This window comes from Chiloscyllium punctatum, chromosome 2 (genome assembly GCF_047496795.1).
Source record: "Chiloscyllium punctatum isolate Juve2018m chromosome 2, sChiPun1.3, whole genome shotgun sequence".
NCBI classification, from domain to species: domain Eukaryota; kingdom Metazoa; phylum Chordata; class Chondrichthyes; order Orectolobiformes; family Hemiscylliidae; genus Chiloscyllium; species Chiloscyllium punctatum.
In genome coordinates this window covers 131,778,190-131,803,948 of record NC_092740.1, presented here as the reverse complement: position 1 = coordinate 131,803,948, position 25,759 = coordinate 131,778,190, and the positions used below count along the sequence as shown (strand labels likewise).

General features: G+C 39.6%; 1 protein-coding gene across 18 annotated transcripts in view; it reads left to right on the top strand.

The window, feature by feature from the left end:
• Window positions 1-25,759, top strand: part of bnc2 (basonuclin zinc finger protein 2) — a 583,190-nt gene that overhangs the window by 251,493 nt on the left and 305,938 nt on the right. For 2 of the 18 annotated variants that reach the window (XM_072589054.1, XM_072589043.1), the window contains exon 1: window positions 7,629-7,918. The exons of 15 other annotated variants lie outside the window; for them this stretch is intronic. In XM_072589054.1, the coding sequence (XP_072445155.1) occupies window positions 7,916-7,918 (3 nt within the window). In that variant the 5' untranslated portion in view covers window positions 7,629-7,915. Of the gene's footprint in view, window positions 1-7,202; window positions 7,256-7,628; window positions 7,919-25,759 lie in introns of those variants that run through there. One more of the 18 variants, XM_072589056.1, reaches the window with a different exon arrangement.

Sequence of the window (25,759 nt, the reverse complement as noted above, 5' to 3'; positions counted from 1 at the left end):
AGGGGTCAGTCAGTTTTGGTCAATTTTCTTTTTTTATCCAATTGCACTTACTCCATTCCTTGGTATTTTGCCCTTAAAATCCATTCTTTGAACCTCTAAAATGTCTGGCTTACTCCAACCTTGTTTCTCTTGCACCTCCCTGATTTTCATCACCATTCCATTGGTGCCTTCAGCCATAAACTCCAGAAGTCCCCCTCGGAACTGCTCTACCTGTTCTTCCTTCTTCGAATGCTTCTTATAAACCATCCTCTTTGACAAAGCTTTGGATCACTTGACCCAATATTCAGGGGAGATGGTAGTGTACTGTTACTATCACAGGACAGATAATCCAGATTATTAAGCTGATGAGTTTTGAGAAGATTTGTCGCTTAGGTTGAGGTTCTGGATGTAATTTTGCTCGCTGAGCTGGAAGGTTTATTTTGAGACATTTCGTCACTATAGTAGGTAACATCATCAGTGAGCCTCCAGTGAAGCATTAGTGTTAGTGACACGCTGTCTATTTATATGTTTAGGTTTACTTGGGTTGGTGATGTCCATTCCTGTGGTGATGTCATTTCCTGTTCCTTTCCTCAGATGGTGGTAAATGGGGTCCAAGTTGATGTGTTTGTTGATAGAGTTCTGATGGAATGGAATGCCATGCTTCAAGGAATTTTCATGCGTGCCTCTGTTTGGCTGCCCTAGGATGGATATGTTGTCCCAGTCAAAGTGGTGTCCTTCCTCATCTGTATGTAAGGACACTAGTAAAAGTGGGTCATGTCTTTTTGTGGCTAGTTGATGTTCATGTATCCTGGTGGCTAGTTTTTTGCCTGTTTGTCCAATGTGGTGTTTTTTACAGTGTTGCAAGGTATTTTGTAAATGACATTAGTTTTGCTTCTTGTATGTATGGGGTCTTTCAAGTGCATTAGCTGCTGTTTTACTGTGTTGCTGGATTTGTGGGCTACCATGATGCCAAGAGGTCTGAGTAGTCTGGCAGTCATTTCTGAGATGCCTTTGATGTAGGGGAGAGTGCTTAGTGTTTCTGGATGTGTTTGTCTGCTTGTTTGTCCTTACAGACAGATGAGAAAGGACACTACTTCGATGGGGACAACATATCCATCCTCAGACAAGAGATATGCACAAGAGACATGCACAAGGATTCCTAGAATCATGGCATTCCAACCAGAACTCTTTCAACAAACACATTGACTTGGACTCCATTTACCGCTGTCTGAGAAAAAGAACAGGAAATGACATCACCACTGGAATTGACATCACCAACCCAAGGAATCCAATGCACATAAATAGAACGTGGGTCACTAAAACCAGTGCTTCACCGGAGGCTCACTGACAACGTTACCTGGTATGGTGACAAAACGTCTGAAAATGAACCTACAAGCTCAGCGAGCAAATTTACTTGCAGTTTAAGCCAATGTTCAAGGAACACCGATTCAAATTCCACCATGTGAGTTTGTGAATTTAAATTCACTGAATAAAGACTTGAAATTGACAGCTAGCCTCAGAAATGATGATGAAATTATCATTGGTCACTGCGAAAACCCTTCTGTTTCACTAATTTTCTATAAGGAAACAATCCTTACCTAGTGTGGCCTCCATGTGATTCCAGTTTCACAGAAATTTGATTTGAGCCCTTATCTGTCCTCTGGATTGGTAAGCAAGCTACTTAGTCCAAGGGCATTTGAGTTGAGTGACAAATACTGGCCTGATGAGTGACCATCAGATTTCCCTGAAAAAATAATTTACGTAGCTCCCTATATGGCTTATTGTCATAATGCCTGCTAATGCTCCTTTAAAGTGTCTTGAAATGTTTTATTGCTATGATAAAGGTACTATATAAATTCAAGATGTTAATTGTATGAGCTAATGTAGACAATTAAAATAATCTTGAATAGACAATTTCTGGTTTTATTTGCCCGTGAAATAAGCAACTTATCTATGTGCAATGGGCTAAAGTGGAACTTTTTATAATGTTATTAACAAACCAACTCTTAGACCCATGAGCAATCCTCTGCTGGCATGGGGCAGAGAAGGTAGAGTTGAGAATGCCTCTCTTTCTGTCAAAAATACTCATCTGTGAAAAATCAGCAGGAACTTACTGGCTGCTTCTTGATTTTAATACTACAGTGATTCACAATGTTGACAGTGCAGAAAACAATTAGTAAACTTGTTTCAGAGTCTTTTGTTGATATGGACACTCAATTATCCAGGACATACAAAAGCACTATCTCATCACTAAGCCAATATGCCAAAATTTATATTTTGTGCATAAACGTCTCACTTTTAGCATGTTGTGCTCATTTCTGTGAACAGAAGAACCTCAATTTATCTGAATGACACGGGTGGGGAGTATTTTGTTTAAATAATCGACTGTTCGGATAATCGAATGTTAAATATCACAGTTTAGCCAAGGGTTGGGACCTTGCAATCTTGTCCATATAATCCAAAATTTGGATAATTGAATGTCAGATAATCGAGGCTCCTCTGTAAAACCATGTTTGTTTTGTTCACATTTCAACATACTTGGCAGTAATAGCAATTATTAACTAAGTCGAAGCTAGATTTTGTCAAAGTGCATTATATTTTGCATTGTGAGGCCTGGAGTTTGTTTTCTAAATAATGGTAAGGTTATCAGAATTTGCCATTGTTTAGAGATAATTAACATTAACCTCTGGGGTCTGTACATGTGCTGTTAAGTGTGGGAATCTGGATCTTCCCGTCCAAGTTGACCTGTTCCTTTACAGATTCCACTATAACAATAACTCTTCAATAGATTCAACACTTAAATGCATAACTTCTGTGGATTTGTGGTATTTAACCACTAAGGATTTCAGAAGGAGGGCTGTTACATTCAGATGCAATGAATTTTTGACATTCTTTATTGTTATTATCATTATCATTATTATCAAGTAACCTCTCTGGCCCTGAAAATTAAATTTTGTAGTTGTGGGTCTCATTCTATTAAACTTAATTTTAAATAGTATTTTTAAAAAAGTTGTTTTTTCTCATTTCACTTTCTCTCTTTTCTGCCTCAGTTCCATTTTGGTAGATACCATTTTCTACAACAATTAAGAGTTACATTTATATCGAGTCATCGAGACACACAGCACGGAAACCGACCCTTCGGTCCAATTCATCCATGCGGACCAGATATCCTAACCTAATCTAGTCCCATTTGCCAGCATTTGGCCCATATCCCTCTAAACCTTTCCTATTTATATACCCATTCAGATGCCTTTTAAATGTTGCAAATGTACTATGTACAAATGAACCTCTGTAAGGTCACCCCTCAGTCTCTAAAGCTTGAGGAAATCAGCCCCAGCCTGTTCAGCCTCATCCTATAGTTCAAACTCTCCAACCCTGGCAGCATCATTATAAATCTTTTCTGAACCCTTTCAAGTTTCACAACATTCTTCCGATTGGAGGGAGAGCAGAATTGCATGCAATATTCCAAAAGTGGCTTTACCAGTGTCTTGTGCAGCCACAATATGACCTCCCAACTTCTCTACCCAATGCTCTGACCAATAAAGAAAAGCAAACCAAATGCCTTCTTCACTATTCTATCTACCTGTGACTCCACTTTGAGGGAACTATGAACCTGCACTCCAAGGTTCCTTTGTTCACCAACACTCCCTAGGACATTATCAATGCGTTTATTGGCATTGTATTATCACCATAAATTTTTGCCTCTATCCAACCTACATGGAATGATTGATGTTTGATCTGAACTTAAAATTTCCTAAATAACCAGGCCATCAGCCTGAATTTCAGTAAGATTGTGTTAGCATTGCTGCATGCCTTTAAAACACCTTGTGAACTTGTTCAGCAGAGGCACCAAAACAAGTTCCAAAAACATCCAAAAGCTCATTGTTCATCAGCTCAAGCCAAATATCCTTTCTTGAAGGTCTGTCGTCATCCCAGTGAATTGTGACTTTTATAATGAAAATCATATTTTTATTTTGTAACTTAGTAATTGGAAGATTGAATAGCATAGAAGTACTGCACTGATTATACCTCTGGGAACACATTCAAATCCAAATTAAACTTGATTGGATACAAATTCTATTTCTCAACAATGACACTCTCGCTTTACTAAACATGAAACACATAAAGTAATATAAATTTTCGTAATTCTGTAATTGTGTATTTTGAAATGTTTTTGACAATATAATTATCTCTGCTGAATATTAGAAAGGTGTGAGAGGCACATATGAACAAAGTGAATGATGTTTCTATCAGAATCCTTGGCCTGCAAACTAGAAACTGGTATCGGCTGAACACTGGCTGTGTTTTTTTTGTAAGTATTTTAGCACTCTCTCTTCTAGTCCTATTTCATTTCTGTTTTTCCACTTTACTAATTACCCACCAAACCTTTTCCTCCAAATGGAAGGAAAACCAGGTGAGAAAGGACTCGTGCATACTCTGATTCTCAGCTTCTACTTGGTATTTCTCACTGGGGGGTTAGCAGTTTACCTCCAGAGCTCACTTTGTGATGAATACTGGAATTGAATTAACATCAATTGCTTAGCCAACATATTTCATGCTCCACATGAACTTCATCCCACCTTGACTTAATCTCAATCGTCGTAGTAGCCTTCAGTTTTTCATTCCTCATGTACATATTTAGCTTCTCCTTAAATGTATCTCCATTATTTATCTCAACCACGCTAGGTGATCGTGAGTTCTTCATTTTTAGCAACCTCTTGAATGTTCCTGAAGCACATAGTCAATTCATTAATGACAACATATCAGTCACACATGGCACCCTCTGTCACTGTCAAAACGAGAAACTATTGCTTCTCATCCTTCGTCTGTTTACAACTTTTGACAGGGTTAACAACACCATTCTTCTCCAACTAGACTCCTCTGTTGCCCAACTAGATGGGATTTCCTTCTTTCCAATCTAATCACAAATGGTACATCACATGCAATGGTCTCCCTTCCCATTCCCTTCCTGTTGCCTCGAGTGCCCCCTACTGTTTATCTTGTCATAGTTCCTGTATTAATTTTAGCACGTATTTATAATCAATATATTCACATTTGTTATGACGCCTTCCAAGTTAGTGGGACTTCAACCCAGACCTTCTGGGCTGCAGATAGGGATACAACCACCATGCCACAATTTCCTAATCCAAAACACAGGTGGCACAGCAGTTAGCAACTGCTGCCTCACACAGCCAGGGACCTGGATTTGATTTCAGCTTTGGGTTGCTGTCTATGTGGAGTTTGCACGTTCTACCTGTGTCTATGTGGGTTTCCAGTGCGTGCTCTGATTTCCTCCCAGGGTTCAAAGATACGCAGGTTAGGTAGATTGACCATGCTAAATTGCCCCGTAATGTCCAGGGATGAGCAGGCTAGCTTATCGAGTCGGATACCTTTCAGAGGGTCAGTGCAGTCTCTATGGGCTGAATGGCCTCTATCTGCACTGTAGGGATTCTAAGATAATTCTATGAAAACAGCTACTTTGTAGTGTAGTTATTTTAATAATTATTTTGGGCATGTTATGAAACACTCTACCTACGCAGGAAGGACTTGAACCTTTTGGGATACTACAGGTTCACCTGTTACCCTTCAGCTTGCTGATCTATATAGGCTTCCAGTTAAGCAATTCATTATGAGTAAAATTCTCATCTTGTTTTCAAATCTTTCTATGGCTTGCCTCTCCCTGAAATCTACTCCAGCTGTGCACTCTTCTAATTTTGACCTCTTAACAATCCTCGATTTTAATTATTGCACAATTGGTAATCATGCTTTCAGCTGCTATGCCTTTGAGCAGCCATTTTTGGTGGAGATGCAATGGACTTTATTGACATCTTCAACTAACTGCTACCTCTCACCAGTCCAAATCTAGCCAGGTGAGAGGGTGAGGATGAAACGGGGGAAGAGATATTTTGATATTGAATGAATGGATCAATCACTTGCATCATGCTTGGAGCTATGTGGTTTCACTTGCTCTCGGTGAAAGTTAAGATACATTGTCAAATCTTTCCACAAGGTCCAGTAGAAAAAAATGAACTTCCTTTTTTAAAAAAAGTTTAATCATCATTCCTTCTTTCATATCTCGCCTTTAAAGAATTGAAACACCAACAGTTTTTTTAAAAAATTCTCTTTACTCTTAAGTTTGTATTTTTGAAGTCTCTTCATGGGTAGATGACAGCTACTTTATTTTCTGGATAGAATAGACTGTCTTTGTTAAAACTCTCATTTGACAGTAGAGTGGGTTTAATTTTACCAGTTACTGTCTGGCATTGGTGTTTTAACAAAAACACTTGAGAGAATTCCCACTTTTTTTCCTTTGAAAATGCACATTTCATAAGTGTAGGTTTGTGGAAACATGTTACTAATTACAGTTAAAGTGAAGCATTCTCCTGTCTTTCATCAAGAGGCATCTGTATCATAAAACTGTACAGCACAGAATGAGGTCATTTGGTCCATTTGTGCTGGCTTTGAGAAAGCTCTAGCCAATTAGCCCATGCCTTTCCCTGTAATCTTTCACAGAACTTTCCTCTTGTGGGCTCACAGTAATGGGATGGTTGCTGTTTGAATGGAAGGTAGGTGATGGTTGTGGACTGTGTTTGGAAGATAAGACCATATTCTGCTTTGAACTGGGCAATCCCGCCCAGTACAATTCTGGACAACTCTCAAATGAACCTATCCCCTAGCAAGCTGAATCTAGGTCTGGTGCTTTGCATTCTTGTAACATCCTATATTACCCACTGAAATGAAGTTCCACTTTCTCTTGCAGCCCCCAGAGAGTACGCATGGCTGATAGGACATAAATCATATTTGAAATAAACAGTTGGAATCCGGAATCTCATGTGAACAAATTGTCGATTTCTACCTGTAACATGAATGTTTGGCCATTCTGTGCATATGCATATGTGTGTGTTTTCTGATGCTTGTGTGTTTATCTACGTGTTGACCTCTCCACCTTATTCTGCTGAATTTAAGTCCATTTAGAACTTTACTTTTTATCTTTATTTGATGTAATGTTTTGGGTGTTCCACCCTTCCTGGTTTCAGTGACTAGATTTAGTTTATTTCTGACTTGATGTAGCATGTGAGCCTATGGAGAACACTCCGAGCAGAAAATGATGGAAAATATTGACAACAAACAGTTACAGAGAATGGGTGCCTGAAGAGTTAATACATTAACTGGAAAGGAACTCGTACAGTAGTTTCCTACAACAGCTTGTTCTAAAGTCTGGTCACTCTGAACTGTCGCGACTCATAACTTCTGTCTGCAGTAATGAAGTCTGTGTGTAAGTGACACATATATCACAATCCTGTCACAATCCTGAAGCAGAACAGAGTTCAGAGAAAGCAGCTCACTGTAGCTCCGGGAGGTCAATGGAGGAAGGAATGCTTTCTCGCTGGTATTCCTGCGAATTGCTCTTCTGGTCTGAATGAGCACAGTGCAGAGGTTCCTTGGCAATGTTTGATAGCAGGATGATGTAGTCTGTTGTGACTTACTGCATTCCATTCAGGTTAAACTAGGGAAATGGCATTGTGTTAAGATTCCAAGTCGCATGAATGTTTTATTGCCACAAGTGCGCTCAGTTCTCGAGGGACGAAGGGGAGGTGGGGGGGAAGACAGTTCAGGAACTGCCAGCAGAATACTTCCTTGGAAAATGTTACCACTGGTGCAAGAGACTGATTTGCTGTGACAGTCACTTTAGGAGGATTTCACATTGCTTAACAGTGGCTGTTTAAAATCTCGCAGTTGAGACAATTAACTGTTGAAGGAAATATGACGATCTGCATGCAAGGGGCTGGGAGGTAGGGAGAAGGAATGTGCCAGAGTGGAGCAGAGTTGCCTGTTTGTCAAAATGCCAGAAAGCCTAAAGCTGTTTTTGCAGTCTGCTACAGGCCGCGAGTGATCTGTTAACTGTGTACAACTGTCTGGGAGGCCTCTGCAGCTCATGGTACTGTATGTTACCGGAATACTCCCTCATTCCTTCTCTTTTTCTCTCCCTTTCTCTCTCACTCTCTCTCTCTCACCCTCTTTGGAAAGAAGGCAATAAGAGAGCGAAATTGAAAAAGTATATGAAGCATTTTAAGAGCTCTGCTTTGAATGAGTAACGTTCAATTATTTATCAGATGCATTGTTGAATAAATAAGGGGCTTACTCGATAGATAAATGTTGGCTTTGGGGCAGAAAGTTTGAACTTGGATTGACGAGACATGGATGTGTTGTGAACTATGTCAGTTTGCAGTGAAACAGTTTCAATGAAATTGTGCCCCAAATTGTATTTTGCAAAATACATTATTTTTTTTTTGCCTAAAAGCGTGTTGCTGTAGTGTCGTTCCCTGTCGTTCTGTGTAAATGAAATACCAGCTTCAGTAAGTTTTTTTTTGTTCAGTAAGGGACGCTGTTTGGATTCTTAATTTGCTGCATTTTCTCGCTCCCAAATTATAATTGCGATTTCCAATCCTCCGACCCCTTCCTTTCCCTTCCCTGCTCTCCTTACCACCTCTTCCCCAGGGTCGCATTTTTCACCTGACCGCCAGCTATTCGGCCATGGGCGGCAGCCAGTCACTATGCCCTGGGATGACATTTTTCACGTATCCAGCATGGAATTGGCCACTTACCTGGGTAGGAAGATAACTAACTTTACGTGTAGCCACAATGCGTAACTAATGTGCAAATAGTTTTTTTTTTAAAAAAACATTTTATTTTGTTTAACCACAAGCAAAATATGAGAATTTCCTAGTCCAAAATTTCCTGGAGTGGGTCAGCTCGGGACATACCGTGTTAGATTTTCTGACCCCCTTCGGCCCTTTACCTTGATGGGAGTGGGAGATGATAATGGCGCACAAGAACCATGTGTGGCATTTGGGGACCTCTGTGAACCACTTAAACCCAAGAAGTTTAACGAGTGAGAAAGAAAGAGGAATCATTGAAAGCAAGATTGATCTGTGGCAACTCGCAGATAAATAAGGATCCAGAATGAAGTATTAGTTTAGGAAAGAGTTTTTTTTTAAAAAATAGGAAAATCAAGATAAAAAAACTCAACAATTTTTGATACACAGGAATGAGATTCAACTGTTTACAATATTCTATTTCTGGGACACAGAGGTTTAACAGCATTGTAGAAACATATTCGCCTTTTCGAAAGCTTGAAAGTCTCATTATTACATGGTTATGTACCACACCTAACTTTCTGTTGGGAATTTATTGAGCAATTGCAATAACCTGTAGTAGTGTACAATTTAAGGGAAGCTCTCCCTCTCCCTATGTAAGTTGCTGATGCTGTACTGATTTAAAAACAATGAGTCACAGCAAACCTTGCTTTTGGAACATGTGAATTGGGGTGTATTCAGAATTACAACTTGTTGTGGCCCAACTTTGTTTGAAAATGGTAGTCCTGTCTCAGTGAGCCATATTGTTAGCTGAGCAAAACCAACACGCAAGGCTTGCTGTCTTTACAGTGTGGGGCTGCATGGATTAGGGAAATGTCATTTGGATGTTGTTGGGAGAATGGACACAGGCTCAGTACATGCTGACAACTGCCTAACGTGCCAGGGTTTCACATTATCGCGTGGTTTTTTTTCATGCATGTGGCTATTGAGATTGTAATGTAATACATGTATCTTGGGTATGTGTAGAATGGGATGGTTATTGAAGAAATTATTCAATTCACCAATGTGTATTTGTTGAGGTAAACATTTAACCCATTTTACAAGTGTCAAAATGGCAAAGAGTAATTACTCTGAGGAGTTATGTCCTCCTCTACCTGCACCTGTTTCTGTCAGATTTTTTAATGGTAGGTTAAGGGAAATGTGATTCTCATCCGAGAGAAGAATCCAAAGCTGGCAAGGTTTAGCTCAGTTGGCTGGATAGTTGGTTTATGATGTGCAGTGATGCTAACAGCATAGGTTCAATTCCTGCACCAGCTGATGTTACCATGGGTGTTGCAACCTCTTCCCTTGCCTAAGATCTGGTGACCCTCAGGTTAAATCACCACCAACCATCCCTCTCTAATCAGAGCAGCCCTGTGGTCTGGTGAGACTAAGGCAAATGTGAAATGTTGATTTCTGTGCTCTAATTATCCACCTTTTGTAGCAAAATCTAGCCCATGTATTTTTTTTCCTTCATGCAAAAGTACTCTATTGCTACATTTTTCAATGCAAATCATTTGAAAACTTGAACCCTTGAGAATGATCCTGCTGAGGTGACAGTGCCCTTTTAAATCAGAACAACAATGAAATAATAGTGCAGCTTCTTAGGTGCAAACAATCTTGAGTTTATCTCTTGTCTGTATTCTAGGGCCTACTGCTGTTATTATGTCTATTAAAAAGGTATCTACTATTGCCAATTAAGCATTAATGTTATCAAGAGAGATGTTTACATCATTATGTGTCTTTCAGTTATCTCGAGCATCACAGGCACGAAAAGAAGCCATTTGGCCCATCATGTCTGTGTGGTCTATGTTCAAGATTTATCCATTCACTCCAACTACATTTTTATCATTCCCTATAACACAGTAATTTTCTCCCTTTCAAGTATTCATCCAATTTCCTTTTAGAATTTGTTTTCACCACCTTTCAGGCAGCACATGTAAGATTATGACAATTTACTCCACTAAAAATGAATTACCTTTATTTCCTCTCTGTTTCTTTAATGATCTTACATTTGTGACCTTGGATTGTTGACCCTCCTACCAACTTCTGCCTTGCCGCCTTGTTAGTTTCCATATTGGCGATCATACCTTCAGTCCTTTTGCCTCAAATGCTGCCATTTACTCTACATCTCCACTCCCTCGCTGTTGAACTCCATTCATAAAACGCCACTCTTCCAACCAACATTTAAAAAATTTCTCTTGTGGTTCAAGGTCCACTTTCTACTCTTTCTTTTTCGACATGAGTGTTTTGGGATGCTATTCATTATTATTCAGTTGGTAATTATTGCCAGAAATTAGTCAGTATTGATATCAAGAGCTGCTGATTACAGAACATATGGGAGTAGATATCTGAAGTGCATTCTTATTTTGGTCAAATTGTTAATAGAAAATCTTATTTGTGATGTTGAAATAAGTGAGCACACCACACAGCTTCTAATCTTTTGCAATAAATGTGATCATTTATAATTTTGAGGGTGATGTGGAAAAGATATCCTCCCTTTCAGAACTAAAATCATTTCTGTGTTTGTAAGTATTTAAAATATCCTCAGTCAAAATGATAAACTCCTGAAATTAAATTTCTGCCAGGCACTTATTAAGACACATTAATGTCTGTCACATATAATCACTTAACTTCTTGTACCTTTTTTTGGAGCATTTAAAAAAAATCATGTTCTGACTTCCTCACAATTATGATGAAAAGGTTTATGGGGTCATAAACTTAATGACCAATTGACTGTGAAGCAGAACCTATTTTATGAGCAACCTGCAAAATATGGCGTGCGCACTAGACCCTGTGGCCACAGTAATTGTTCCACAGACTGTTATTGTTAAGGGGTCATTTGCCTTTTATTTTTTTGATTGTTTGAATTCAAAGGCTATTAAAACATCAGCTGCTAAAAGGAGAAGGATTCTACTCATGTCATGTCATATCTGCTCCACATTAAATAGACAGTATACTGGTGATGTCGGTCTTTTGGTGAGCATTTGCAGCTCCATCATTGTAGCAGTGCAGCTCCCTCATTGAGTACCAATCACATTGCAAATTCTGGTCTTAGCTTCTGAGAGGTGTGATAGAATGCTAATGTGACAGTTGTGCCTCACTGAGCAGCACTCTTGCCTCTGAATTAGATGGTTGTGGGTGCAAGCACCATCCAGAAAGACATGAGCACAAAAGTCTCTGTGACACTCTCGTGCTCTCCTGAGGGACTGCTGCAGTGTAGAAGGCGCTGCTTTTTTTGGTCAGGCTTGAAACCGATGTATCATCTGTCATTCCAGGTGAATGTAAAAGATTTTTGTTATGCTGTTTTTAAACAAGGTCAGGAGAGTTACTCTGGTCAATGCTTGGTCTCTCAGTTAACATAATGGAAAACAGACTACGTGGCCATTATCACATTTCTATTCGTTGGAGATGGGTGTGCACATATTGGCTTCTTATTATTGACTTTACAGTAATTATGAACTAAAAACAGAAGTTACTGGCAAACCTCAGCAGGTTTGGCAGCATCTGTGAAGAGAAATCAAAGTTAATGTTTTGGGTCCTCCATTTTTGGGTCCTCACCCAAAACGTTAACTTTGATTTCTCTTCACAGATGCTGCCAAACCTGCTGTGCTTTTCTAGCAACTTCTGTTTTTGTTTTGGATTTACAGCATCCGCAGTTCTTTCAGTTTTTATTACAATAATTACTTTGCTTCTTAAGTACTTTGACTATTTGTGTGATATGACATCTTGAAGTTGTGAAAGACACTTTAGAAATAAAATCTACCTTTCTGGATCAAGAAAAACAGCATTTTCTGTTGGAAATGTTCAGATCAACTGGGTTCAAGCCAGGCTATTCGGGGATGATTTCAGAAAGCACTTCTTCACACAAGTCAGTGGAAGTCTAGAGCTCTCTGCCCCTAAAAAATGCATGGGGCATGGTGGTAGCAAATTGGGGAGGGGGTTGAATCAACTAAACATTTCAAAATTGTGACTTAGATTTTTATTGGCTAAGAATATGAAAGACTTGAGATGCAGGTCAGCCATCTAATTGAATGGCACCACATTGCTTGGAGGCTGAAAGGCTTTCGTTCATATGCAATTTCTGCAGCAAGCAGGATGCAGAAAGAAAATCGACTCTTTAAAATTTTCTTTGAATAGCTCGGTATATTAGTTGTAAAAAAAAAAAATCGGACATTGGCAAAATTTGGCTGATATTTAAGAATCCTCTATTTGAGCAACTTAGTCTATTTACTTTTAGATTTGTTATGGGGAAATCATAGAATGGATGGCTTGGGTGATCAATAGCGGGACTGTGGGATTTGGGCAATTGGAGGCCATGAAATAGAACTTCCAGGAGGGAGGGTTCTGATTGCCAGTTAGTATTTAACAAAAAAAGAGAAAGACCTGGTTTTGTTCTCAGAATCCCCCAAATTGTCTTAGAGCCAATGAAATAATTTTGAAGTGTAGTCACTGGCAACCAATTGACACACAGTACACTCCCATCAACAGCATTATAATAACTATCAACTAATAGTGGTGCTGGTGAGCCAATCGAGTCTCTGCTAAGATTGAAATGATTCAAAATTATGTTGAAGCAGTTTTCTCAGTCATCCAAATGACTTCTAAACCTGGCTGTGTGACAAATCACAGTTGTATTGCATTATATTTTTCAGTGTGCAATGTTTTGTTTGTTATTACACACAGTAAGAGGTGATTTGGGGTCAGTTGTGACGATAGTTTTATGTAGTACATCTCAGGGGGTGATCTAGATTTGAGTCCTAACCATTCAACATCACAGAAAATAACCCAGGGTTTGTACTGGGGAGTATTTGACATTGCGTACTGTAGAAGAGGAGTGTTTCGTATTGAGTGCAATGATATTCAAGGAATAACCCATACTCCAGAATTCTATCTACATTGCTTACAATCTAAAAAATTTATCTTTTCTTCTTTCTGTCACAGTTGATGAAAGGAGAGACGGATTCCTCTTCAATAATAACCTTCTTCAGTTTGAGGAGAGCAGCAGCTTCCTTTTCTTTTCTCCTGGGTCAATGATCCGCTTTCACCTGTTAGATATTCCAGAGGTAACACTCTCTCTTTCTTAGAGAGAGGGAATTGCCTGTTTCTGATTGGCGGGGGGGGGGGGGGGGAAGACACTCCTTTCTATAGCATCTGTCATCACTTAAGATATGCTAAAATGCTTTGCACCCAATGAAGTACTTTATTACTGTAAGCCCCACTTCAAAAATGTAGAAAACTTGATGGTCAATTTATGCATTAGGTGCTCCAACAAACAGGTATATGATAATGGCTGGAAAATCTGCTTGTGTGATTTTGGTTGAGAGATTATTGGTTAGGATAGCAGAAGACAATCCTTTGCCCTTCTTCAGATAATGTCATGGAATATTTTATGCCTGTCCAAAAGGATGGTCAGAACCTTGATTTAAAAGCTCTCCAAAAAAATGGCATCTCCAGCTGTGCAGTGTACTCTGATGACTGCCCCTGTGATGATGTAGCACTCCCTCAGCACTGATGGTGCGGCACTCCTATGCAATCCTCTGACAGTGCAGCATTCATATTTAGTGTCGCATTTAGAGCCTCAACATGAATTTTCTGTCCCAGTCTCCGGAGTATGACTCAAGTCCATCACTTTGCAACACAGAGGCAAAAGAACTACCACTGCATTGTGACTGGCAGTGTAAACAATAGGAATTAGACTGTGACTGTTGTGTAAAGAATTGAGGACTTTGAGCAGGAGATTTCATTGCTTTACTTTTCTGGAGTGTGCTGTTGCCCATCTCTGTCTGACTGGTAACAATTTATAATCAACAGGAGGAATATCTTATGAGAGAAGTGAGTTCTCCAAGGGAAGATAGAGAAGTTCTTGGTATTCTTATGAATTCTGAAGTGGGTTACATCTTAATAGTGTTATTTATTGAATTAATTCAAGGAAACCATTATGGTATATGTTCTCAGTCACTGAAGTCATAGAGTTCTAGTTATACAACATGGAAACAAACCCTGCAGTCCAACTTATTCTCGCCGGCAAGACATACCAGTCTGACCTCGTCGCCTCTAGTCCAAATCCCTCTATACCCTTCCTATTCATATACCCATCCAGATGTCTTTTAAATGTTGTAATGGTACTCACATCTACCACTTCCTCTGGCAGCTTTTTCCAGACACGCACCACCCTCTGTGTGAAAACGCTGCCCCTCAGCTCCTTTGCATATCTTTCCCCTCTCACCTGAAACCTATGTCTTCTAGTTTTAAATTCCCCCACCCTAGATTGGCAATTTATCCTTTCCATGCCCCTCATGATTTTATAAACCTCCTGAGGTCACCCCTCAGTTTCAGCCACTCCAGAGAAAAAAGCTGCAGCCTATTCAGCCTCTCCCAAAAGTGCAAACCCTCCATTTCTGGCAACATTTTGTACATCTTTTCTGTGTTATTGCAAATTTAACAACATCCTTGCTTTAGAAGGGCAGTATTCTAAAAATGACCTCACCAATGTCCTGTAAAGCCACAATATGACTTCCCAAGGCAAGTGTGCCAAATATCGTCTTCACCACCCAGTCTCACTGCAACTCCACTCTCAAGGAATTATACACTTGCACCCCTCAGCCTCTTTATTTGGCAACACTCCATAGGTCAGTACCATTTACTGTACATGTCCTGTGCTAGTTTGCCTGACCAAAGTGCAGCAACACCAACTTACATGAATTAAACTCCATCTGCAACTCCTTGGCCCATTGGCCCATCTAATCAAGGTCCCATTGTTTATGGAGTTAATGGTCTTCACTGTCCACTGCACTTCACTGGTGTCATCTACAAACGTATTAACCATGCCTCCACATCCACGTCATTTATTTATATATATAAAATACAAAACAGTGGACCCAGCAATGATCCTTGTGGCACACTACTGGTCACAGACCTCCAGTCCAAAAAACATTCCTCCACCACCACCTTACACCAACTACCTTCAACCCAATTTTGTATCCAGTTAGCTAGCTCCCCGTGGATCCTATGTGATCTAACCTTACTAACCAGTCTGCCATGTGGAATCTTTTTGAATGCTTTGCTGAAGTCCTTATAGAGTATGTCCACTGCTCTGCCTTCATCAGTCATCTTTGTCAGCGCTTGAAAATGCTCAATCATGTTAATGAGACACAATTTCCCATCCACGAAGCCATGATGACTCTCCATAATCAGTACCTGTCTTTCCAAATACGTGTAAATCCAATCCCTCAGAATCCCCTCCAACAGCTTATTCGCTCCAGGCATAAGGCTCACCAGTATATCGTTCTCTGACTTTTCCTTACAGCCTTTCTTAAATAATAACAGCACATTAGCCAAACTCCAGAGTTCTAGTGCCTCACCCATGGCTGTCGATGATACAAATATCTCAGCAAGGGACCTAGCAATCTCTTCCCTAGCTTCCTGCAAGATTCTGGGAAACACCTGATCAGGTCCTGGGGATTTATCTACCTTGATGCGTTTTAAGACCTCGAGCACCTCCTCTTCCATTATATGGACACTTTTCAAGCTATCACTATTTATTTCCCCAAGTTCTCTACTTTCCATGTCCTTCTCCACAGTAAATACTGACCAAAAATACTCATCTAATATCTCATCCATCTCCTATGGTGCCACACATCGATGGCCTCGTTGATCTTTAAGAGCCTTATTCTCTCCCTAGTTGCTCTTTTGTCCCTAATGCATTTATAGAATCTCTTTGGATTCTCCTCAATTCTAGTTGTCAAAGTTAGCTTATGTCCTTTGCCCTCCTGATTTCCGTCTGAAGTATACTCATACAGCCCTTATACTCTTCGAAGCATTCACTTGATCCCAGCTGTCTGTACCTCATAAATACCTCCTTTTCTCTTTAGCCTCAATTGCTCTAGTCATCCAGCATTCCCTGCACCTACCAGCCTTGCCCTTACCATTAACAGGAACATATTGTCTCTGAACTCTCATCTCATTCTTAAAGTCCTTTCACTTCCCAACCTTTACCTGCAAATAGCCACCCTCCAACGTTAACTTCTTGATCAGTTCTATCCTTTTCCACAGCTATTTTAAAACTAATACAATTAAGACCATTTGCCCCATAGTGCTATATCACTGACACCTCAGTCACTTGCCCTGTCTTATTTCCCAACAGATCAAATATTGCTCCTCTCTAGTAGGTGCATTTACATATTGAACAAAATAAGTTCTGGTGTAAATTTCCATAAAATTTAAATGAGGTGTTTCCTGTAATTAATGAACATTTGCTGCTGCTCTCTGCTCTGAATTGTAATTAACTGTGATCACGCATGTTTAGTGATGACAGTACTTCTGTAATGGTTTGACAAGCTGGTGAGATTGTCAGGTTACAAAACAACCTACAGCACATGGCAGAGATGTCAGGCTGGTTAGCTCAGGAAACTGAGGGGGAGGCACACAAGTGACTTACATCAATGACTGTATAAAGTGAATGTCTTCATTTGTGCATTTGTTGCTCAAACCGGTATTGTATTAAAGAAGTTTTATCCCTTTCCTAAATTATATCCACATGGAATGTTACGGTGCAGGAGCGGCCATTTACTCCATTGTTCCTTTGCTGGCTCTTTGACAGAGCTTACCAAACAGTCCCTCTGCCTGCTGTATCCCATAACCTTGCATTTTTTTTTCTCTCCTTTTCAGATATTTATCAAATTCTGTTTTGGAACTATTTTTGAATTCACTTTCACCCCCTTTCAAGCAGTACATTCCAGATCACAACAACTTATGACATAAAAGAAATGCTTCTTGATTTCCTCTCTGGTTTGTGTGGCTTAAATCTGTGATTTCTGGTAATTTTTGCCACTTGATGCAGCGTTTCCTTATTGACTTTATTAAAGCATTTCATAATCTTTAAACACTAGTATTAAACTCCATTGAACTTTCCCTGTTCTTTGTTGAACAGTTTGATTTTCTCTGATCTTTCATACTTGAAGTTCCTGCTCCTTGTATCTGGGTCAGATTTATAAGCTGTTTTACCATGTGTGCACACACTGAAATGCAAAATATGCTGTTGGGTTGGTGTATATTTTACATGGAAGTGAAGAGAGATCAGATTTCCCAAACAAACCTGGGGTTAAGAGAGAATTTTGAATGAGACCTGCTCAGAGACAGTAAAAGAAATTCAAAAATATGTTCAAGTCCCATCCCAAAGGCTTGAATGCTCAACCTAGGCTGACAGTTCCAGCTCTGTTACAAAAATGTGCATTGTTGGAAGTTCTGTCTGTTAAATCTTTTTGCTCTGTGAGGTGAGGGATGTTAAAGAACTACAGCCATCAATGGATGAAAAGCAGAGGAACACTTTGGTGTTCTAACCAATATTTATTCCTCAACCAACATGCGTAACAAGATTTTCATCGTGTTGCTACCCATTGCTGTTAGTGGAAGCTTGCTGTACATAAACTGGTGTGATCACTTGCTATATTGCAACATTAACTACATTCCAAAAGCACTTGACCGAATGTAAAACACATTAAGGTTGTAAGGATTTAAAAGGTGTTAGGAAAATACAAATCTTTACTGAGGGTGATTCACCAAGGCTAACACATGAGGTAATTGAGTAAGGTCTTGAATTCCAATAGCATCCTTTGTGACTTCAGGACATCCTTAAGTGCCTCACAAAATATACTAATATAAATTCAGAAAGGAGCTCATATCAAAACTTGGAATCTGTATAATTTATTGTCTGGGTGCCAACTTCAAACACTTGTTTTTGTGTGATACTATTTGCCAGCATCCTGTGAAAGACAAGCTGCTCTTTTCTACTGCTGCAACTTCAGTACCAGCATCTTCGAGACCTGCATAGTTCTACGAGAACCCATTCCTTTATCCGGGTTAATCTGTACGTTCACCAAGACATTGTTTTATGAGTCTGCTAGATCTTGACTTCTGGATCACAATTCTACTTTAAAGAGTTCTGCTACTAAAGTAGCTGATTTGTAAAAAGTTAAATTATACCATTTAGTCTGTTATGCTCAGTAAAACAACTCCAAATGCTCCATGATTTCACTGTGAGAGATGGTCATACTTCCAGTAATTGCTAATCCCACTTTGAATCCACCTTGAAATTTTACCTCCAGTAGCCTAGGATAGCATTACCATTCCCTGCTTGCTCAGCTGGTATCTGAGTGGAATTTGCCGTATTAGGGATGCTTTATGATGTGGATTAAGCACCGCTGGCAATTAGAACAAGACTGAGACTGTCAGAACTCGGATTACCAGATATTGGGAATACCATGAAATGGGAATGTATCACTCTACTGCCAAGCATGTCCTGTTATGATTGGCTATATGCTGATGATTGGAGACCGTAAAATAACCTAAAAGTTAAAGTATAATATATTTGACTGGATTGTTGATCAGTAAGAAATGATTGGTTTTATTACCATTCTGCAATGAAAGTTCATACACAGACAGACATACATCACAGGGATAATGAAAGTTTTACAATCAGTGTGCTTCCTCACTGATGAATCTTCCATACTTGAAAGACCATACACTTCATTGGGTGTGTCAATGTCTGAGAGCTCTCATCTCTGCAATTTACTGATATCAAAACAGAAATGCAGGGATTACATAGCTGGAGTGGAGTCTCTAAATAGAGAAATGCCTAGTTAACATTTTGTCCCAACTTAAAATTAACCTAACTTTCAATTTCAAAAACTGATGGACCTACTGTATATTGCCAACATTTGACTTCATTTCAGTTTCCCAATATTTGTGTGTTATAAAATCTTAGATTCCAAGTAGGTCATCATTTGGCCCATTTGAGCCTGATATAACTATCCAATAAATTCCACTCCTTTTCTCCATAATCCTGCAGATTATTTCCTTCAGATTGGGTGGTTTGTTGGCTCAGTGGTTAGCGCTGCTGCCTCACAGCGCCTGGGACCCAGGTTCGATTCCTGCCTCAGGTGACTGTCTGTGTGGAGTTTGCACGTTCTCCCCGTGTCTGCTTGGATTTCCTCGGTCCTCCAGTTTCCTCCCACCGTCCAAAGATGTGCAGGTTAGATGAATCGGCCATGCTGAATTACTGATAGTGTTCAAGGATGTGCAGGTTGAGTATATTAGTCAGGGGTAAATATGGGACAGTGGGGTGAGGGAATGGGTCTGGGTGGGTTGCTCATCAGAGGGTTCGTGTGGACTTGTTGGGCCAAATGGCCTGTTTCCACATTGTAGGGACTCTATGACTCTGTTCATCTAATTTCCTTTCGCAAGTTAACACTTAATCTGATTGCAGTGCTCTTTTAAGGCAATGAATTCCGAATCGTGACTGTTTATGGACAAAATGGCATTTTGCTCATTTCTCTATCAGTCTGTGCTGTGGAACCAATCTCGACCAGCCTCTGGTTATTGAGCACTACCATAAATCTTCATTTCTGTACTGGATCTAAAGGCTTGCTTGGCTAAAATAGGAGAGGATGAATATAAATAAGCCTTAACAGGAAGAAGCACCTGTCTTAAAAAAAATACATTTTATTGTTTGATAACAATAAATGCAGATTACACTAGCTGGTTACATAATTAATGGTTAAGTATTAACAGTTATGACAAGTGTGAGCTCGGGATCTTGAGCTGGACTCCTGATTCTCCATCTGAGACAACGTGATATTATTAAATTGGGCGGAGTTTCTCACCGTTTCCAACATGAGCCCTTTGAGAACCATTACCTTATACAACATTCCCCGCTGGTTCTTCAAAACATGTGGGTCAAGTTTAGGAGGCCAGCAGAGATTATGTATGAAAAGCAATATTCATGACTTCTATTCTGCAAGGTAGAAGGCAGTGACAGTGCATGGATGTGCTCAGTGTCCTCCGATGATTAGTCCCTGGGAGAGTAAGTTGTTAGAACAGAATGTGAATGAGACAATGTTTTGCAAAGTATCACATTCTGTCCAGGTTGGCATTAATATAATACATTTATACTTGGAACACATGACCACAGAATGTTAGGAAAAGATTCTGTAATTTAGTTAATCAGGAGCAATGGTTGAAGTTATCGTTTCCTTCAAATGTTATTCTCAAGCTCGACCTTTGCTAAGACTTGCAGCTCCCTATATACAAAACAAAATGATTTATCCTTGATGTTTGATAGTAATTATAGCAGGTTCTGGTTTTCATTTTGTATAATTTATAATATTCTTTTAAAAGTAGTTAATTATTTTCAACAAGCAATCCATGTTCAGTCAGGGATGGTGTAGCTCAGTGGCGTGACCCTTGTCCCATGCAGGATATGAGGCTGATTTTCTGACTTGCTGTGCGGTTGCTCCAGGTTACTTGGCAAACCAGGAGAGTGAGCAAATTCCATGTGTTTATCCATGATTTCACTTTTGAAATACAGCCTCCACGGACCGTTCTGAAAGGAAAATGACTCTTTAAAAATGTAGTAGTCAATGTGTCCACAATGTGCATGTGTGACACATGTTCCTTTTGTCTTTTCATCTGCTGCAACAGCCAGACAGTTTCCTGCCGTTTTCATTCCAGCAATTGACAAATGATTGCCAGATGTGAGCTCTTTCCAGTGATTCTTCCTCTCTCCAAACCTGTGGAGATCAGGTTATTTCATACTCCCTGTCCAGTTTATCTCCATTCGCATCTGCCACAGTTTAAAAGCAATGGCCTCCGTATGTGGGCATTCTAATCATCACAATTTCTTTCCCTCTTTCACTTTCTCTCATTTTAAGGAAAGAAGCAACACTGACAAAGCAACAAAGACCAACTTCTGCATTTAATAAGTTAATCATTAGCACATTTTAATAGCTCGGTTACAAATAAGACAGAAATTGAATGACCAGCTATTAATGTCTCAGGTCATGAAATACAATGACAACAAGGCGAGGCCAAGACTAGAAAGAATGACATGGTTAATAAACTATAGCTGCCATAATTTCTGAGCAATAACTCTGAATTTTAAGAGGAAGCTTGATTCCAAGTGTTTTGCTGAAATGAGTGCAGTAACAATGATTTTGTTACCATTAGTTTGCTGGGTTTTTAATGACCGACCATAACTAAACTTGAAACCTGAACATTTACCACTGACAGCTCCCTGATTAAGGAGTTTAAAACATTCTGCACAATAATGACAGAGAAAAAAAAGTTGGCAGCAGTTTAGAGGATTGTTCAAACTCAGAGCCCAGGTGCATTCAGGCTGGGAGCAGGGGGTGCTGTTGTCAAGGGGAATTATTGAGAAGCCCTGTGCACTGTCAGGGGCTGGGAGGTGAACTTTAATACTGAATTCCTGAACACGCCACAATTTCCTCCCACACTCCAGATACACACACACTCAGCAGACGAACCATAATAGAGAACTCCTGCTCATACACACATTGTCAAACACGCATGTAGACATATAAAGTACATTTCGACATAGAACCATATATCAGAGGCGTGATTGTTTCACCAAAAAACAATTTGCAACGTGTAAACACCCAGATTCTCTCAATGTCTTGCATTCATGTACACATTCATTCTCATTGATTTACAGTTTTAAAAATTACTTTGTTGCTATGTTCAAATATCAATGGATTAAGAGATTGGAATTGTTCTCCTCGAGCTTATGTAATAATACATTCCATCATTTGTTTCACTAAATAGCTTTAAATGATGGAGCTGCTTATTGCAGGTTGGTAATTCTTTTGCAGAGTCAAACGAAAAACATCCTATATTTCCTGTCCATCAGAAACTGTAATTTGGGGAATGTATAAACTCCAATAAAAGTTTGTGAGAATCTGTGTGGGGCAGGTAACCTTTTTTCTTTAATGAATGTATTTTTAAACAGAATCTTCCACTTATCCTGCATAGCTGCATGCAGGCCTTCTCACAGTGGGCTACCCATGGAGACAGTGCAGAGGGGAGTCACCCGGTCTGCACACTGAGGGAATGTCCTTGAGAAAATGGCTTGTCACCAGCCATCAATGGAGAGACTGCCGCAGTGGTCTCTGAACATCTGGCAGCTCAGCACAGGAAGCTGTGGCAAGGAGTAGGGGGGAGCAGTGTCATTAATTGTGATGAAATAATTTAAACCATCAGGAATAAATGAGGCTGTTAAGCTAAGTTCAGATTCCATTTGCTGTGCACACATGTTTCAGGCATCTTGTGCTGAGCTTAAATTACAGTGCGACCTATCAGAATATAAGAGTCACGATCGTTGTGTAAGGATTTCTTTCAGTTCTGTGCTGCTCTCCTGTTGTAAGATTGTTTATTTGCCCTTCTCTCCCCCTCTCCGTTCCCTAAGTATGAACACCAGTAGGTGAGCTGATCAGAGGCCTCTCTCCAAAACAGCCACTGAGACTCAACACCTCACTAGGCTTTCTTCCTCTTCAGTTAGCCTCTGTTTAAAATTGGAATCTTGTGGTAGAAACAGAAAAACCTACTGGAGTAGCTTTTACCCAGTGAAACAGTGTGTTCAGCACCATGCCAGTCATTATCAATTCACCCCACATTTCTGTGACTGGGAATGTTTGCATTCAGGTAGAGAACTAAATAATTAGACACAGGACATCGGCAGATTGACTTTGCTTGAAATGGGCTACACACTTCAATTTCTGGTGTTTTCTGCAAATTCACAGTTGTCAACAGGCAATATTTCCCCTGGCCGTGTCTTTAAAAAGTGTCCAGTTGTTGTTTTCTACCTGATTTCTGTCAGCCCTACATATAACTACACAGTGGAAAAAGTTATATCACAGGAAGAGCCCATTCAGCCCAATTGTGTTAGGAGCAGGTTAGGGGGCTGGTGATCACTTTTCTTTTTAAGCTCCTCTCAGCCAGTCACAACAAATATTTTTAATTCTTTTCTTAGCATGCAGCTGTCAGACTTCAATTAAAATGTAATTAATCAGAATAAAGGAACCAAATTACAAGGTTTTCTTGTGGGTAATTTTACTATTTGCCAACCCTGAAAGCACTAAATGTAGCATCAAATGCACATTAAAGGAAGATGATAAGTTTTAAAAAGAATTTTCTGGGACAGACAGGAAGAACAGGCATTACAGTCTGAAAGAAAGTTTGAGTCTTTAAGGTGTTACATTTTAAATTTTTTGTTTAATTGTTGACTGGTATTCTGCTGCGGTGGCAAAGTTAGTAGATCTTGATTTCTTGTAAATGCTTGATGTCACAAGTGCCTCTTTCATTAAAAACTGACTTTGAGGTTGGGGGAGATAGGCAGAGAAAAGCTTGCATTGTCCTTGCTTTTATCAGTTTTTTTTTTCAGTCTTTGCTGCTCAACACTGCTGATGCTACAGGTCAACTTGTATGTTCCTGAGTACTGTCAAATGGCATGCTATTAAATTCACGTGGAATGGGAAATGATCATGTCGGTGTGAATTAAGAAAGGCGGTGTGAATTTCATGATGTTGACTCAGTTGGTTGGTTTCAGTCTTTTCAATAACATGGTAATGCAGCTAGTGATTGCTTATTCCATATGGGTTCCCTGGACCTGCCTCAATTGGTGGTCATGTGATCATAGCCATTTTAAGTCAATATTTATCCTTTTTTAGAAACTGTTCGTCCATGAAGGGACTCAAATCAGTTGATGAAAGTTGAATGTTGATACTTTTACTATGATTATTACGTGTGTTTCAAGCTCCACCCAGTTTCCAAATCATTGCAACCCATCAGAATATTCTCCCATTCCTTTCTCCTTTTATTATACAAAGTGTGCCTGTAAATGCATCAGCTATTACTCCTGATACTCCACATTCTCTCCACTCCAAGGTAAATAAACTTTTCATGGAATTTTCATCGATTCAGTTGCTGGTTTGCACAGCAGAATAATGGCAATAGTGGCTTCAACTCCTGTAACTGGCTGAGGTTTCAATGAAGGTCCCTCTTTCTCAACCTCTCCCCTCACCTGAGACATTGTGACCTCTAGGTTAAACCATCAACAGTCATCTCTCTGAGCAGCTCTGTGGTGTGGTAGGATTATGGTTTCAATTGTAAATGGAAGCCTCTTATCTACAGCTGCCTATCAAACCCTTCCATAAGTTGAAATTTTTCTCATTATCTCAAGAAAAGGACCCCAGTCTGTTCATTCCACCTTGGGAGTTGTAACACCTCAGTTCTGATAGAAGTTTAGGAAACTTTTTTTGTCGGCCTGTTTACAATGCCTTTTTTTCCTTTTTATAACATGGAGACCAGAACTTTAGGTATAGTTGCTACACAAGGCCTTACAAGGCTGTATTTGGTCTCAATATTTAATAAACTTCTAACATCCAGGGATTTAAAAATCTTTGTCAAACCAGAGAAAATAGAGATCTCCACATTCTACGGTTTTTCAAAATCTATTAAAGCAATTCAATACCAGTTTTCACAATGACTTCAGTTATCTGAACTGAGATTTTCATCCTGAATATTTTAGATTATTAGCGCACAGTGACTCTTGTTTCATGTGAAGCCCAAACGAACCAGCTTGGACTGACCTGAAGATCAACCCATATCAGTCGAACACAAGTGACACCTGTGTGATAAAAGCCTTCCTTCTAGTTCTATGGTAAAATTATTTTGCATGCTTTAGCATAATGCAATGCATCTGTCACCAAACACAATTTTGTCATGTTACAAGTGACTTCAAGCCCACCCAGCAGAATTGTGAAAAATTATATGTGACAAAGATGCAACATTGATTCTCACATCAGGGGAGACTTTGTGCTGGATCTTTGGAAAAGCTGCCCGATTAGTCCAGCTTCCCTATTCCTTCTCTTTAACCATGCAAATAATCCATTGCTATTGTTTGTCCATTTGCTATTTCAAAATTACTGTTCGTCTTTTCATGAGACTTTTAGGGTCTATTTCTGAACATACTTCTCCCTGTAGTTTTATTTATCATTTTACAACTGTGTGACTCAGGGTCCAGAAAACAGTTTTTACTAATTTACTCCACTAAAACCACACATGATTTTGAACTACTATAACTGCCCTGACTTTCTCCCCCACCGCACCCCCCCCTTCCCCGAACAGTTCCAGTTTCTTTCCAAATTAACTGATTCCCCCATACCTTCCTGTATAAGATTTCTAGTCTGCTTTACCCCAATGTGCGATGAGGCTGGGGCTGCCCTTTGACATGCTCCCTTGGCTCTTTTGTGAGTGTCAGTTTCTATGACGTATTGAGCAATGAGTAACCC